The following is a 16,732-nucleotide window of genomic DNA, read 5'->3' as shown; positions in this document are numbered from 1 at the left end:
TTTTTTTTTTTTTGAGACGGAGTCTTGCTCTGTCGCCCGGGCTGGAGCGCAGTGGCCGGATCTCAGCTCACTGCAAGCTCCGCCTCCCGGGTTTACGCCATTCTCCTGCCTCAGCCTCCGGAGTAGCTGGGACTACAGGCGCCCGCCACTTCGCCTGGCTAGTTTTTTGTATTTTTAGTAGAGAAGGGGTTTCACTGTGTTAGCCAGGATGGTCTCGATCTCCTGACCTCCTGATCCGCCCGTCTCGGCCTCCCAAAGTGCTGGGATTACAGGCTTGAGCCACCGCGCCCGGCCGAAACAGGACTTTTCTAACAATGCTAAGTTGTTACGGTCCACCACTGAGCTCAGCATTTCTTGGAGCCCAAACTGGGTGACTCTCAGCCCAACTCTGTGTTACACAATCCAGTGGCCGCTAGATGGAAAATAGGTTTTTAGAGAGCATCTCTTCGGGCTAAGAGAAGGTTTCCCTGGAGAAACAGGTTAGGAATAAAATGATCTCAAAAGAAAAATGGAGGCAGATCTTCTTCCCACTGATAAGAGGGTAAATTTTCTCTACATGAGGGGTTTCGGACTCAGGGTTCCTCCTGGAAATTGGGCTGGCTCCCCGACGTGACGTAACCTGTCTTACAGATGTGTGACCGTGGTCATGGTTTTTTGTCGGTCACCTCTCCATTCTTGGTGGACCCACCTGACCGCCTCTGTGTGGGCCTGGTGGGGCTACCAATCCAAGACCTGGGCCTTGCCTGAGGTCAAGAGTGGGTGGGTAATCCGGGGGAGTGCATTCCTGGGGGCTGAGTGGGAACACAGCAGAGTCGATCAGGATCTTCCACGAGATTTTTTTTTTTTTTTTTTTTTTTTGAGACAGAGTCTCGCTCTGTCGCCCAGGCTGGAGTGCAGTGGCTGGATCTCAGCTCACTGCAAGCTCCGCCTCCTGGGTCCACACCATTCTCCTGCCTCAGCCTCCCGAGTAGCTGGGACTACAGGCGCCCGCCACCTCGCCTGGCTAATTTTTTGTATTCTTTAGTAGAGACAGGGTTTCACTGGGTTAGCCAGGATGGTCTCGATCTCCTGACCTCATGATCCGCCCGTCTCGGCCTCCCAAAGTGCTGGGATTACAGGCTCGAGTCACCGCGCCTGACCTTCCATGAGATTTTGTAAAAGGTACTGGAAACAAAAAGGGCGCTCACTCATAAGGACTATAACTTCTAAGGATGTGGCTTTGGGCCGCAGGTAGGTCATCTTTCCTACCACACGGTGAGATGTGGTAGGATCTGCCAATGAAGCCAATACACAGAAGCACAGCCAGGAGACGGAGAGAGAGATGCCCACTATTAATGATGTCATCTGACCCCTGGATCCAGCAATGTCTTAATGATGTCATCTGACCCCTGGATCCAGCAATGCCTGAATTCCTCTCTAAGACTTCCCAGTTATTTTAATAGTTAACAGCTATTTTAATAGTTAACAGCATTAAACTCTCTTTTTGTCTCACTAGTTGGAATAATGTTTGTGTCATTTCCAACCAAACGTCCTGACCAGTACATACAGAATGCACTTTTTTTCCTGAAAAGACAAGTTATAATTCTATCAGTCTCAAAAGACTTAGATCAGCAAGATGTCAGAAACCCCCTCACTCGAAGTAAAGCAAAAAGTTAGTATCTACTGCTCATCTGCTTTTCACACTCTTCTTGGGCCTAACAACTCACCTGTGTGCCTCAGTTTCCTCATCTGTAAAATGGAGATCAAATTTATCTATCAGGTTTATTAAGGGAACTAAATGAGTAACCTGAAAAGTTCCTAGACTGCAGCAGGTATGCAGGAGGAGCTCAGACCATGCACAGTCCTCTTCCTTTACTCCAGTCAGACCCACTTTATAGCTTTCTTATAGTTGGGGAATAAAATCACCCAAAGTTAAACATCCTTTCCTCTTGATAGTTGGCTGGCTCCCTCCAAGGGAAACGAGGGGGGCGAGTGCATGAAGATGAGGGAGAAGAAACTGCTTGTTCAAGTTTATTTCTCCTACCTGCAGTAAGACAGTTCCCCCAGGAATCGTGAGCTGTAAACAGTACTTCGGGGCATTCTCCCAGGACAGCAGCTGAACGTCTTCAATCGCGCTGTAGGAGACTGAGTTTTCCATGTACCCAGTTGGCTGCAGCAAAAAAAAAAAGGAAAAGAAGAGACATGCATTGGTTACAGGAGCAGACATGACATCCGCATCTCAGATGGTTCCTGGAAACATCGCCCCTGTGGCGACAGGCAAATGGAGCTAGTGCAGGAGCTCGGCACCTCTGGTGACTAAAGGAAGCCTCCCTGTTTCTGGCTGGCCATATCCAGCTGCAAGGGGGTTCACTGTAAAACTCCACCCACACGTTTGGAGGTGCAGAGTTAGGAACAGAGTGGGAGCAGCTAGAGGGCAAGGACTGAGGGACTGCTGCTCTTGGTATCCACGGGGCCAGCACAGGGCGTGGCCAGAAGCCCGCCATCCCTCACCAGCAACGAGCCACCACCTTCTCCTGCCCAGAAAGCACCGATCTCCCCTCGTCCTCTCCCCAAGGATATGTATCCTCCACTTGGCCTCCAGAGCCACATTCCAGGATGGCAAACTCCATATACCCACCCCGCTGCTCAACATTCTTCAATGGCTCCCAATGGCCCAGCCACAAAATCCACACTCCCATCCACAATCGACAGACCCAGCAAGGTCTGCTCTCCCTGTGCCCCCAGCCCCGCCCCTAGGCGGCATCTCTATTCTGTGTCATTATCTGTTGGATGTCTGCCTCCTGGCCAGGCCGCGAGCTCCATGAAATCAGGGCCTAGGTCTGTCTTGGTTCCCACTCTTTCCCCAGTGCCTGGCCCACGGCAAGGGCTCAATAGCACGTGTTGAAAAGAATGAGAAAGGCTATTACTATCGGTCATCGTTGAGAGTAGGCGCAGGGCAAGAGAAATCCACAGTCACCCACCACTCTCTGAGTGAGTCTCGCTATCCCGAGAAGGCACCAGGTGACTGAGGGATATAATGGCCACCAGGAGCCAGAGCAGGTGTCCTTGTCACTTTGGCTCCAGAAAGTCAGACTTCAGGAGAAGCAGGTGAGTGCAGCACAGCTGAGAAGAATAACAGCGAACACCTCCCTAGCTCTAGCATGCACCCTGGGCACGTGGCAATCATTTAATCCTCACAGAGGTCTTGCGGAACAGGTATCAAGGTCATCCCATCATACAGACAAGGAAGCTGAGGCTCAGGAGGTCACGTGATTTGCCCAAGGTCATTCAGGTAGGAGTGGCACGGCCAGGACTGAACTCGGCCATCTGACTCCGGAATCAGAGACCTGACCTCTATCCTGTGTTCCAAAAAAAGAGGCAAAGGCAATTCAAAGTTTAAGACCAACAGGTTAATTCTACCATAAAGATGGGTAGAATTAGGTTTGTTAATGTCAGTATCTGTCTGCCAAAGGAGAGTTACGGCGATGGGGGTGGAGATAGAGAGGGTTGGTGGCTGAAGCTGCCTTGGAGACAAGGGCAGGCCACTCCTGGAGAGGTTGCTAGGTCCACCTAGGGGCTCGGGGATTCCTCCCGGGGTTGCAGGAGCTTTAGCCAAGGTTCACAGGGATTGCTGCTCAGAAAACAGACTTGAAAGGAGACAGTGGTGACGGGGACAGTCTGCAGGCTGCTGTAAAGGTCGAGGTGAGCGACAAGGCTGCCTGGACCCCGTAACCTAGGGGAGGAGGCAGCCGCGTTCATCCCGTCCTTTCCACCACTGCATCGCTCACCCCACAGAGGACCTCCTGGCCACCAAACCCGGTGGCTACCATGTGTCACCCAAGAGGGTTCTCTTTATACCACCATGCCTCAAAGTCACACTCCTGGGTCCGTCCTTCACCGTTCTGGCCTATTCCAGCAGCCCATGCACTGTTCTGTTCTCACTATTCTGCAGTAAATGACTCAGCCCTAACAGCATGTCTTGTCCTGAGCACTGCCGGAGAAGCCAGGGCCTGGCGGTTGGTTCTATGCTTATTTTCCTCACTCACGTTCAAATACTTATTGTGTTGGTCACTGACTGTCTGTGTCCCCTGCTACTATTTAGGTACCATGGGAGCAGGAGGGTTCACCTGCTCTGTTTCATGTGCCTAAATGACGTCTGACATTTAAGAGGTGATTACTAATTTCCTAACAAATGAATGAATACCTTACGAAAAAAAGGCAACATTCATCCGTGTTTTAACTATAAGCATCACCCACAACAAATTAGAGAGAGGCTTTGTGAGTCTACCTTTCACTCACCCTGCCTTAGTTGTCTTAATGTGGCTTTGATCTGAAGTTGCAACCAAGGCTTTTTCAGGAAAGGTTGTGTATAAATAAATCCATACTGTTTTGTGTTTTGTTTTAGATAGAGTCTTGCCCTGTTGCCCAGGCTGGAGTGCAGTGGTGTGGTCTCAGCTGAGATTACAGGCACCCGCCACCACGCCCAGCTAATTTTTCTGTATTTTTAGTAGGGATGGGGTTTCACCATCTTAGCCAGGCTGGTCTTGAACTCCCGACCTTGTGATCCACCTGCCTCAGCCTCCCAAAGTGCTGGGATTACAGGCATAAGCCACCACACCCAGCCCATTCTATTTTTAAAAAGCAGACAAGCTGCTTGCCTCCTGTCTGAAGCAGGATTTGGCCAAAAGCAGACTTTTTAGGACCAAGGAGACCTGCGTTTGGGCCACTTACTGTGTGTCCTTAGGCAAGTTACTTCCCCTCTCTGAGCTCACTTTCTCTACTGGTTAAGATGAGAATTTATTTAATAGGCAGAATTCCTGGTAGCATTAAAGGAGATCCAGTTTATCAAGGACTCAGCACAGTACCTGGAACAAACTAAAGAATGCAATCAAATGAACTATTTTGAGAAAGATGAATCTTTGCCTCTGGGGTCTTCCTTCCCAAACCCATAACCCAATCTAACCATCAGAAAAATATCAGACAAATGCTAACTGAGGGACCTTCCTCAAAACTCCTGACCAGTGCTCATTAAACACGAGGAAAGCCTGAGCAAATATCCCCATCAAGGGAAGTTTCGGGAGATGTGACTACAGGTACTGTGGGGATCCTGGATGGGATCCCGGGACAGAAAAAGGACATCATGGAAAACCTAAGGAACCCTAATAAAATATGGACTTCGGCAATCATATATCAATACTGGTTCAAGAGAGTTGTGACAAACGTAGCACACAGACTAAGATGCTAGCAGCTGGAGAAGCAGACTGCAGATGTGTGAGAACTCTGGAGTATCCTCGTCGCTTTCCTATACATCTCAAACTGTCCTAAAAGAATATGTTTATTTAAAAACAAAAACAAAACTGCTGCTGCTGCTATAGTGCTATCACCGAGCAGGAACACGGGAGGCCTGCAGGGGACACGGGCTGGATTGGGATGGAAAGCCTCTCAACACTGCTGTGCCTTGGGCTCAGATTTGAGCTAACACTGCCCCGGCACCTCTGCCGTGCTGGGTACTTTCCTATTGCTGGGATGACTTTACAGATAACTGATAATTCCCTGGTAAGCTGAATATGATCGCCGGAGCTCCAGGGGAGGAGATTCCTGTCTGGGGTAGGAGGCTGAACTGGATAAGAGAAAATATTAAAATTCTCCTCCATTGAGGGATGGTAGGGAATCCTGCTCTAAGATGTACAGCTAAGAGAACAATAAGCAGATGAAAAATTTTTTTCCTAAACGTTAAGAGCAGTGTAAGGCATACTGTATGATTCCATTTATATGACATCCTGAAATAAAACTACAGGGGCTGAAATCACACCCGTGGCTGCCAGCCGCTGGGGCGGGCGAGGGGCTGGGGGACTCTTGGGGGGGACTCTGTATTGACTGTGGGGGCGATGTTACTTGGCTGTATACGTTTGTCAGAACTCACAGATCTGCATGCTAAAAGCATGACTCTTACTGTATGTAAATTACAACGCAAACCTGACTAAAAAAGGCAATGCGTGAATGCTGAAGGTAATTTGGAAGGTGATGAATAAAATCTTTCCCATAAAAATCCAACCAAGACCACTCATTAGCACTCTGGTGTATGACTTTCGTGATTATTTTAATACATCATTTTTTATAAAGCCCAAATCATACGGTACATAGAATTTTGTAACGTCTTGTTTTTTTCACATCATCGCACATATATTTCCCTGCTCTGAATGGCAAGCTCTAGAATTCTCACTGTAGCAGCTATAAAATATTCCGCCACCATCAATTTCATCCCTGCTCTCACCCCCTCCCTCAGGGACAGTGCCACTGTCTCATTTTATGCTGCCGTGCACAACTCCGCAGTGAACATCCTTGTGAAACATGTTTTTCTACCCTATATTTAGGATTATTTCCTTAGGCCAGATTCCCAGAAATGGAATTACTGGGACAAAGGGCAAGAGCATGTTTTACGTTGTTGCCAAATTGCTCTCATTAAATGGATATTAAAGGGAACCGGGGAGCCCTGGCCAAGGCTGAGGGGCTTTTGTTCTGGGCCACTGGCTTGACAGGGCCATGTGAGAAGCAACGAGCGAACCCAGGTAGGTTCAGCGGCCCGCTGGCTAACCGAATGCCTGCAAGGTGACAGCGCCCAGAGGGTATTGGAGATGCGGCAGCCCACAAGCTGGGGTTCGGGCCCCTGGGGACGCTGCCTTCCGTGGAAGCTGGAGAATGGGTCAGTGAACTCTGCCTTTGTCTTTTTGCTCTCGGGGACAGATATGGGGCTAGTTTTGAGGGGTCCTGAATTTGCCAGACCAGGAAGAGATACTTCGCCTCTGCCTGCTTCCAGGTAAGTCCCCTGTCCAGTGGCACGCAATGCTGGATCTGGGCTGGAAAAAGTAGGGCCCAGAGGGACCTCATGAGGGTCCCATGTGAACCCCCAGAGATCTTCAGATCTCTGAAGATCTGGCATTCCAAACCAGATACCGCCTCACACCTGCTCCCAGAGTGGGTGGGGAATGGGGTCAGCTGACCCCCCAAGAAAGAGGCCCCGTCAGGCCCGCCCCTGATGCTGGCAGAAGGCCCCTAGCCTTCGCCTTCTCTTGCCTTTCTGGGGAGCCAGCTCCCTCCTGCCCAAACCTGCCTGCTGGTTTCCATGGGGATTCCACTCAAAGCGAATATGAATCATGACGTCCAGGCTGACTCAAAACATGTCCCAGGGAGGGGAGGAGCTCCCGGACCCCGAAAGAAGAAGCCAGTCCGGAAAATCCTCCCATGAGCTTGTTCCCGAGGCTCGAGAAACGCTGCCCAGTCAGGGATGGGGTTGAAAACGGCAGGCTGTGTGTCACGGGGCATGTGTGACCCTAACATCTGGCTGGAAGTGCTGGACTGGAGACAAGTCCCCTCTCTTCCTACACGGAAGTGGCTTCAGTCATCACACAGGGGACACCTATGCTACACAGTCGGGTTCCACGTGGCACCACCCCACCGTGAGGAAGGATCTGCCGGCCCCGCACACACACCCTGGGGCGCCAAAGGAGAAACAAGAAGTTGGATGGCAGCCCTGCTTAGACAGTCAGCAGCAACAACAACAACAACAACGGTACCAGTGATGAGGCTGCCATCACAGCGGCAAACACAGCGGTGTGAAAAGTGCCTTGTGCTGGCAGAATGGGCTTCAGCCCCCACCTCCCCGGCTGCATTTCTAAAATTCAAAATAAAATTCACATAACATAAAACTAACCATTAATCACTTAAGATGTACAATTCAGTGGCACTGAGTCCATTCCTGATGCTGTGTCACCATCATCTCTATCTAGTTCTGAGATGTTTTTACTCCTAAAGAAAGCCCCATACCATTAAGTCGTCACTCCCTGCTACCCCAACCCCAGGCGCCAGGCAGTCGCTAGCCTGCTATCTATCTGTGGGACTTGCCAGTTCTGGACATGTCACATAAATGACATCACATACTTGGTGGCTCTTTGTGTCTGCCTCCTTTCACTTACTGTTTTTGAGGTTTATCTGTGCTGTGGCATGAATCGAAATCGCATTCCTTTTTATGGCTGACTCACATTCCATCGTATGGGCAGGCCACATGTTTATCCATTTGTCTGCTGATGGACACATGGATTGTCTCTAACTTTTGACTACAGTGAAGAGCCAGCTGTATGTATCTTTTCTTTTTTCTTTTCTTTCTTTTTTTTTTTTTTTTTTTTTTTGAGACAGAGTCTCGCTCTGTTGCCAGACTGCAGTGCAGTGGTGCAATCTCAGCTCACTGCAACCTCCGCCTCCTGTCAAGTGATTCTCCTGCCTCAGCCTCCTAAGCAGCTGGGATTATGGTCACCCACCACCACTCTGGCTAATTTTTGTAATTTTAGTAGAGATAGGGTTTTACCATGTTGGTCAGGATGGTCTTGAACTCCTGACCTCATGATCCACCCACCTCTGCCACCCAAAGTGCTGGGATTATAGGCATAAGCCACCACGCCCGGCATATATCTTTTTTTAATGACAGAAGGAAGGACACCTGCTATGCAGATACTAGCCTCACTGCAACATGGACACGCACAGGTGCCCCTGGTTAACATTCATCAAGCAGTTACCATGTGGCCAGCACATGCTAACAACTTTATATATATTCCCTCATTTAACTTGACAACAATGCTGAGGTGGGGAGGCTGTTTTTATTGCTGTTATCCACATGCTACAGAGGAAGAAACTGAGGCACAGAGTGGGAGAAGTCTCACACAGGCCTCCTGCTCTTATAAGACAGGCCCAGGATTCAATTTCATAACCCCCCAAGACAGCAACTTCCATCCCTCTGTTATGCCAACTTCCTCTGGCCAGAGGCAAACTCCAATTTGTGTACCTTTGTGCTCACACACCTCAAGTACATATTATGCAGAAAGGAGCTGGGACCAGAGCTGAAGCCATGACTGGAACCAGCATGGCAGGGGTCTCAGGACCGGCCTTCTGTTACTGCCCCGCGCAGCAGGTCCCCAGACACCTGTAGTTCAACTTGGCATCACTCTCATGACACACCAGGAATGAACACTTCGAGCAGGTGCACAACTTGACCAACCACACACAGTTATTCAGGAGAGAGCTGGGAAGAAAACCAAGATGTTTGGACTTCATGCCCTGGCCTTTGTCTATAGGCAACTAGTAAATTAAAGACCAGACTGAGGTGGGCGGATCACAAGGTCAGATCGAGACCATCCTGGTTAACATGGTGAAACCCCATCTCTACTAAAAACACAAAAAATTAGCCAGGCGAGGTGGCGGGCGCCTGTATTCCCAGCTACTCGGCAGGCTGAGGCAGGAGAATGGCGTGAACCGGGAGGCGGAGCTTGCAGTGAGCCGAGATCGCGCCACTGCACTCCAGCCTCGGGGACAGAGCTCCATCTCAAAAAAAAAAAAAAAAGACCAGAGGGGTTACTAGAGTAGGAGACCATCATACCAGCAGAATGGCTCAAATGGAAGAGATGAACAATGATAAGTGTTGGCGTAGATACAGTGCAAACAGAATGCTAAATTGCTGGAGGGAGTTAGATTGTGAATCCACCTTGTGACAGCTCTGCTAAAGCTGAACGTGAGTCCCCTAGAACGCAGCAATCCTCCTCCTCCACAGAAATGCCCATATTAGTGCTCCCAAAGATGTTTGCACAAGTGTTCCCTGAGCATTAGGTAGCCCAAAATGGAAACTACCCAAATGACCACCAAGAGAAGAATGAATAAAGAAATCCTGGTATATCCACTCAGGAGAAGCCTACATGATCAGAATGAATGATCTACAACCATGTACAGCATGTAGATGACCTACACCAACTGAGCGTGAAGCAAAAGCAGCTGGACAGAAGCATGTCATCAATGTACATCACCATGTGCATCCATCCATACAAACTTCAGAAAGAGGTGCACCTGAGACTGTGCTGTGAGAAGTCAGGGTACTGGCCACTGGGCGACCAACCGTCTGGTTTGCCTAGGACTAAAGGGTTTCTTGGAATGCTGAATGCTCGCTACTCTATCACAGGAAAATCCTGGGAAAACCAGGACATGTTGTTGATCCTACTGATTACCCCATGGAGGGATGGTGCTGGAAGAAGGCAAGTGGGAGCTTCTGGGGAGGGCTAGCAGCATTCTAGGTCTGGATTCTGGCTGTTGGTGACACAGTGTATTCACTTGGTTAAAGTTCATCAAGCAGTATACAATGTGTGTACTCTCCCGTGTGTACGCTATGTCCCAATTGAAAAAAAAAATTTTTTTTTTTCCCCCCTGAGACAGGGCCTTGCTCTGTTGCCCAGGCTGGAGTGCAATGGCATGATCCTGGCTCACTGCAATCTCTGCCTCCTCGGGTTCAAGCAATTCTCCTCCCTCAGCCTCCCAAGTAGCTGGGACTACAGGCGTGCTCCACCATGCCCAGCTAATTTCTGTACTTTTAGTAGAGATGGGGTTTCATCATGTTGGCCAGGCTGGTCTTGAACTCCTGACCTCAAGTCATCTGCCCACCTTGGCTTCCCAAAGTACTGGGATTACAGGCGTGAGCCACCGTGCCTGGCCGAAAGATTAACATCAATCAATCAATCAATCAATCAATCAGATATTCTAGAGCTGAATCCAAACTCCACAACTTGGCCTTATGCAAGTCACTTGGTAAGTCTGAGCCTCCACTTTCTCCCTGGTAAAAGTGAGACCAGACTCATACCCACTAGGATGGATAGAGAAAAGCCAAATAAATAAAAGAATACAGACAAAAAAAAAAAATTGTTGAAGAAGAGGTGGAGAAAGTGAAACCTGCTTACACCACTAGTGTGAATGTAAAATGGTGCAGGCAGCTTTTTGTGAAACAGTTTGGTAGTTCTTCAAAAAGTTAAGTATGACCTGGTAATTCCACTCCTAGATATATATCTAAGAGTTGTGAAAACATAAGTTCACACAAAAACATGCACACAAGTGTTCAAAGCAGCATTACTCATAAGAACCAAAACATGGAAACAGTATCCATCAACAGATGATGGATAAACAAATGTAGTCTATCCATCCAATGGAATATTATGCAGCCATAAAAAAGACTGAGAGTCTAATTCACACTACTACATGGATGAACCTTGAAAGCAATATGTAGGTTTGGGCATGGTGGCTCAAGCCTGTAATCCTGGCACTTTGGGAGGCCGAGGTGGGCGGATCACTTGAGGTCAGGAGTTTGAGACCAGCCTGGCCAATATGGTGAACCCATGTCTCTACTAAAAACACAAAAATTAGCGAGGCATGGTGGCATGCACCTGTAGTCTCAGCTACTCAAGAGGCTGAGGTGGGAGAACTGCAGTGAGCTGAGATTGTGTCACTGCACTCCAGCCTGGGTGACAGAGCAAGACTCTGTCACAAAAAAAAAAAAAAGAAAAACAAACACAACAAAAAAAGGAAAGTATTATGCAAAGCGAAAGAAGCCAGACACAAAAGACCACACACTGTATGATTCCAATTATATAAGATGTCCAGAACAGGTAAATCCTTAGACACAGACAGTGGGTTCACGGTTTCCAGTGCAGGGATGGGGAAAGGAGGCATGATGCTAATGGGTATGGGGTTTCAATTTGGGGGATGAACATGTTCTAGAATTAGTGACTGTTGTACAACCTGGTGAATGCAGCAGTCCTCCTCCCTAATCTGAGATTTCACTTTCAGATGTTTCAGTTACCAGTGGTCAACTGTGGACTGAAAATATTAAGGTGTCTTGAGAGAGAGAAAGAGAGAAAGGAAAGACCACGTCATATTACCTTTATCGTAGTATATCGTTCTAACTGTTCTATTTCTTAAATTGCTGCTGTTAATCTCTTACAGTATCTAATTCATAAATTAAACTTTATCATAGATATATATGCTTAGGAAAACACATAGTGCATATAGGATTTAGTACTATTCTAGGTCTCAGGCATCCACTGGGGGCCTCAGAACATATCCCCCAGTGGAAAAGCGGGGACTGCTATACAGTGAAATCAACCCAACTGTACACTTTGCATTAGATTCTAACTAAGAAAAAGGTAATGCTGGCCACGCGCGGTGGCTCACACCTGTAATCCCAGCACTTTGGGAGGCTGAGGTAGGTGGATGGGTAAGACCAGCCTGGGCAATGTGGTGAAACTCCGTCTCTACAAAAAATACAAAAATTAGCTAGGCATGGTGGTACATGCCCGTAGTCCCAGCTACTTGGGAGGCTGAGGTGGGAGGATCACTTGAACCTGGGAGTTGGAGGCTGCAGTGAGCCGATACTGCATCAGTGTGCTCCAGCCCATACAACAGAGCCAGACCTTGTCTCAAGAAAGGGAGGAGGAGGAGGAAGAGGAGGAGAAGCGGGGGAGGAAGAGAGGGAGAGGAGGAGGAGGAAAGGTATGGTGGGGAAGGTAAGGGTGGAGGGAAGAGGGAAGGCAAGGAATGCTGTACCTGCCTCAAGGGTGTTTGCAGAGAGCACCTGAACGGGCCAGGGCATGTGGCATGCTCAGCACAGGTGAGCATCTGACACAGGTAACTATGATTATGCTGCCCCCTCCCCCAAACTTCTCAAGAGGGTACTCGGGAGGGAGCGTAGCTGTGAGAAAGCGGCCAGGAGGGGCTACAGACAAGCACCGGGCGAGGTGAAGGATCCATTTGTGCCAGGGGCCAATGAGCTCAATGCCCAGACGCGCCAGGTGGTCAGCAGGCACTCACTGCACGGAGGCAATTACTTTCAAGCCTCAACAAGAAAAAGGAGCTTTGCTGAAACGCTTGCCAAGCTCCTCCATCATCCACGGATTACTTCAAAAAGAGCGGAGAGGAGAGCTCCGGCCTGGAGTCGGCCTGGTGCATGGGGTGACCGACCAGCTCTGCATGACGGATGGCAAGCAGGTCGCACCAGCTCTCGATGGCCTGGGGTCAGAGCCCTGATGGCACCTGCGCATCGCAGGGCCGCACAGCAGACACTCCCCCCACCCTCCAAACCCCCATGCTAGGCACAACACCTCCTCTCGCCAATCTCAACCAAGCCCACAAGACCCAACTCTCCTTGGGGACCCAGGAGGGGTCATGGGTTCATCAAGACGACAGAAAGACCCTCCAGGCACCCTTCTCTGCTGCCCAGACCTCAGCAGCACAGCCTGCAGCTGGGCCGGGAGGGCAGAGCTGGTGCCTGGGGCTCCATGGAGACGGTCAAGAGGCAGGATATAGGCTCATTAATCATGAAACCAGCTATGGCAGCCACCCCCTTTTATGGCCACATGGCTCAAGGTTTAATAATAGAGCAAAGGACTGATATTTCCACATTCAAACCCCTCCAGCCACAGTCATCTTCATGGGCATGAGAAGACAGATGAAAATCTGGGTCCCCAGGGTACAGCCCTTGGCATCTGTGCCATTAGGCACCTTTGTCATTGGAACAGGTGATGGAAACAAAGATGCCCCAAAGTCAGCATCATTTCCAACCACCAAGTCACATGCATTTGGAAGGACCACAGCAGCCAGCCTGGACCGCGCACATGCCACATGCCAGGTCCTCACCAAAGCAGCCTCCAAAGACCATCTTCATCTCATGGATACTTTCCAAGGATCCTGGGAAAGAGGTGCCGCTAAGCCTCCCCAGTTCTATGGAGGAAGAAAAGGAGGTTCGGGTCCATTAGGCAGTGGGCCTCGGTCACAGCCGCTCAGTGGAAAGGCCACATGGAAGCCAGGACTGTTGTTTTGAGTCCTGCCTTGCTTCTACCAGACACTGGCCTGGGAGCCCCAGGATAAGCAGGGTGAGCGGAGAGTGCAAAGTAATGGGGAGTGCAAAGTAACAACACCACAGTGCCAAAGACTGCAGGAGGAAGGAGGAAGGTCTGGTACAAAGGGCAAGGACAGGAGGGAGGGGCACCCTGGAACACTGGGGAGGGCTGCCCAGAGGTGGCCTTTGAGCCGGGTGTCAAGGTAAGCAGGGGAGTGCCAGGCATTCTTGGCCAAGGAAACAGAAAGCGCAAGGAGCCAGAGTTTGTGCAACCCTGGTCTGGGAATGAGAAGTTGTCAGAGGAGGCTGGGGTTCAAAGATGTCTCAGGCAGGGGCCTGAGACAGGACACAGACCAGGAGATAGCCCTCGACTGCCCAAGCTTCTCCCATTTCTGAATCCTCTCTCTTATTCGTTTTCTCTTTCCATTCCTTTCTTTTATGAAAAATTAAGATGTAAACAGTAAAGTGCATAAAAAATTAAAACAGAAACAGTAAACTGCAGCCAGGCACAGTGGCTCATGCCTGTAATCCCAGCACTTCGGGAGGCCAAGGCAGGAGGATCACTTGAGCCCAGGAGTTTAAGACCAGCCTGGGCAACATGGCAAAACCCGGTCTCTACTAAAAACACAAAAACTAGCCATGCCTGGTGGTAGGCGCCTGTAATCCCAGCTACTCGGGAGGCTGAGGCAGGACGATACTTGAGCCTGGGAGGTGGAGGCTGCAGTGAGCCAAGATCGTGTCACTGCACTCTAGCCTAGGCGACAGCATGAGACCCCGTCTCAAAAAAAAATACCACCACACGAAGAAGAAGAAGAAGAAGAAGGAGAAGGAGAAGGAGAAGACGACAAAAGAAAACCAATAACCTGCATAATGAGCAGAAGGGCAGAAATCTTCAGTGGGTTCATTTTGACAATGCACACCCCTGTGCACCTGCCAGCCAGGCCAAGATGGGGAGCACCTCCATGCCCTGGGGGCTCCCTTGCTCCCCTTCCCAGCCCAAAAAGTCCAGAGTGTTGACTTCCATCTCTACGGATTAGCTCTGCCTGTTCCTCAACATGTATAAATGCAATCACACAGCAGATAATGCATTTGTGTCTGGCTTCTTTTGGCCAGTATGACGTCTGAGAGCTTCATCCATGTGGCCGTGCGCACCTGCAGCTCATTCGTCTTTGAATCGCTAAGTAGTGCTCCTCCCCAGGTGCCAGTATGGAAAGAAGGGCACTCTGCCTCTGGGTTCTCACAAGCCTGGGACACACCTCAACCCCAGTGCCTTCTATGCACTGTCTCCAGCTGTTTGTGTTGTGAGATCCCAAAAATAGGCACCCTACATCTCTATCTGGCACCTTAGCTGGTGTTCAGAGTAATGTAACTTGATTAAAGACCTCATGTGTGCCGGATACTGGGTCAACTGCTCAAAGGCACCTCCCCACGAGTGACCCAGGCCATGGGTACCATTACGATCCCATTTTATGGATGAGAAAACTGAGGCCCAGAGAAGAGAAATAATTTTTCCTAAGCCATACTGCTAGTTATTAATGAAGCCAGGATTTGAACCTGCTATAACTCTAAATCAGAGGTTAGCAAACGTTTTCTGTAAAGGGCCAGAGAGAAAATTCTTTAGGCTTTGTGGGATATGCCCTGTTGCACAACTGTCAACAGTGGTGTTGTGGTGTGAAAGCAGACACAGACACTACACAAATAACCATGGTTGTGTTCCAATAAAACTTTATTTACAAAGACAAGTAGTGGGTCCAACCCTGATCTAAACCATTCAAGAAGAAATAGCAATGTGATGGATGGATGGATGAGAGAAAGCGAGAATGTTCTCTCTCCTTGCTTTCTTTGCACAGAGAACCAAAAGATATTTCAGTTGGTATGGAGGTGAGCGGTTTAGTTTGTTATTTGTCGTGTACACCAGGACTGGGTCCTACTGAGACGTCCTAAGGCCCTCATCTCTGCAATGTCCCTCCTAGGAACTGGCCTTAACCCAATCTCTAAGTTCTATGGAAGCATCAGACAAGTTCTGCAGAAATTTCCCAAAGGACAAATTTGCCAAAAAATTCCTTGGGCCCATCCCTAAAAGAAAGCAGATGGCCCAGAAGCCGGGAGACGTGGTTTTCTCTCCCAGGGACACCCACGTCCACTTGAGGAAGTGAGGCTGCTGGACATGATCCAGAACTGAGCTGCCAGGACCCCGGACAAGGTGACACACATCTCTCCCTTGTTTCCGAAATCATGGGAATGAGCCAGCGTGAGTGAAGCCTCCTTTGGACACCCTCTGACAGTGTCAAGAAAGCTGGGGACAGTGCCTTCCAGCAACACAGCCTTCTAGAAAATACCAGGGAAAGAGGTCGAGAGGAAGGAATGGGAGGGAGGAAAAGGATGGGAGGGATGTTTTTGTCCAACGTGCAGAGGGAAACTGAGGCTCAGAGGGGCGTGGTCATTCCCAGGGTCCCCAGCCAAGTGTCCACGCTGGCAGACAGGGCCGCCTCTCTTCCACCTTTCAGGAGTCCTGCTGGTCTTTCCTGAGGCCCGATGAGCTTCAGAAGCTCTGTGCCCTGAGGGCGGCCCCTACAGTCAATTCCTGGGCCTCCAGGCTCCGGACACCTGCTGTCACCCCCTGCCCCATCAGCCCATCCCCCAGAGGACTCACAATGTCTCCTCTGAGATCTCGAGGGACCCAGGGCTGACGCTGGCCTGTCATCATACACACCATTGCGGCACGCTTTGTCGTTTTACTTATATTTTTCACGAAACAGATTCACTCGGCACCTTAAGTTTACCCGCTATGTCCATGACAAGTTGAGAGAGGGAGGAAGGGATGGAGGGAAGGCTACTTTTTATGAAGCCTGAATATGTGTGCTTTTCTGTATGCATTTTATCTGGTTCAACAAAAGTGTTCTTTGAAAATACTATATTGCGCTGCATCGACGGTTATGCCTTTACAGACACAGACCATGGCAGGGGCTCAGGGGATTGCTTGGGGATTTTTCTTGCCACGCATGCCTGCATCGTCCCACAGAGAGACCAGTGTGCCCGGCATGGGCCAGGCTG

The 16,732-nt window shown here is 49.6% G+C and overlaps 1 protein-coding gene across 2 annotated transcripts in view; it reads right to left on the bottom strand.

Annotated features, from left to right (window-relative positions):
* Nucleotides 1–16,732, bottom strand: part of CMIP (c-Maf inducing protein) — a 273,367-nt gene that overhangs the window by 113,242 nt on the left and 143,393 nt on the right. For both annotated transcript variants that reach the window (XM_026447269.1, XM_026447270.1), the window contains one exon: nt 2,024–2,149. In XM_026447269.1, the coding sequence (XP_026303054.1) occupies nt 2,024–2,149 (126 nt within the window). The remainder of the gene's footprint in view (nt 1–2,023; nt 2,150–16,732) is intronic.

Source organism: Piliocolobus tephrosceles, chromosome 17 (assembly GCF_002776525.5).
Source record: "Piliocolobus tephrosceles isolate RC106 chromosome 17, ASM277652v3, whole genome shotgun sequence".
NCBI lineage: Eukaryota > Metazoa > Chordata > Mammalia > Primates > Cercopithecidae > Piliocolobus > Piliocolobus tephrosceles.
Note: the sequence above shows the minus strand (reverse complement) of the source record. Positions and strands in the feature narration are given on the sequence as shown.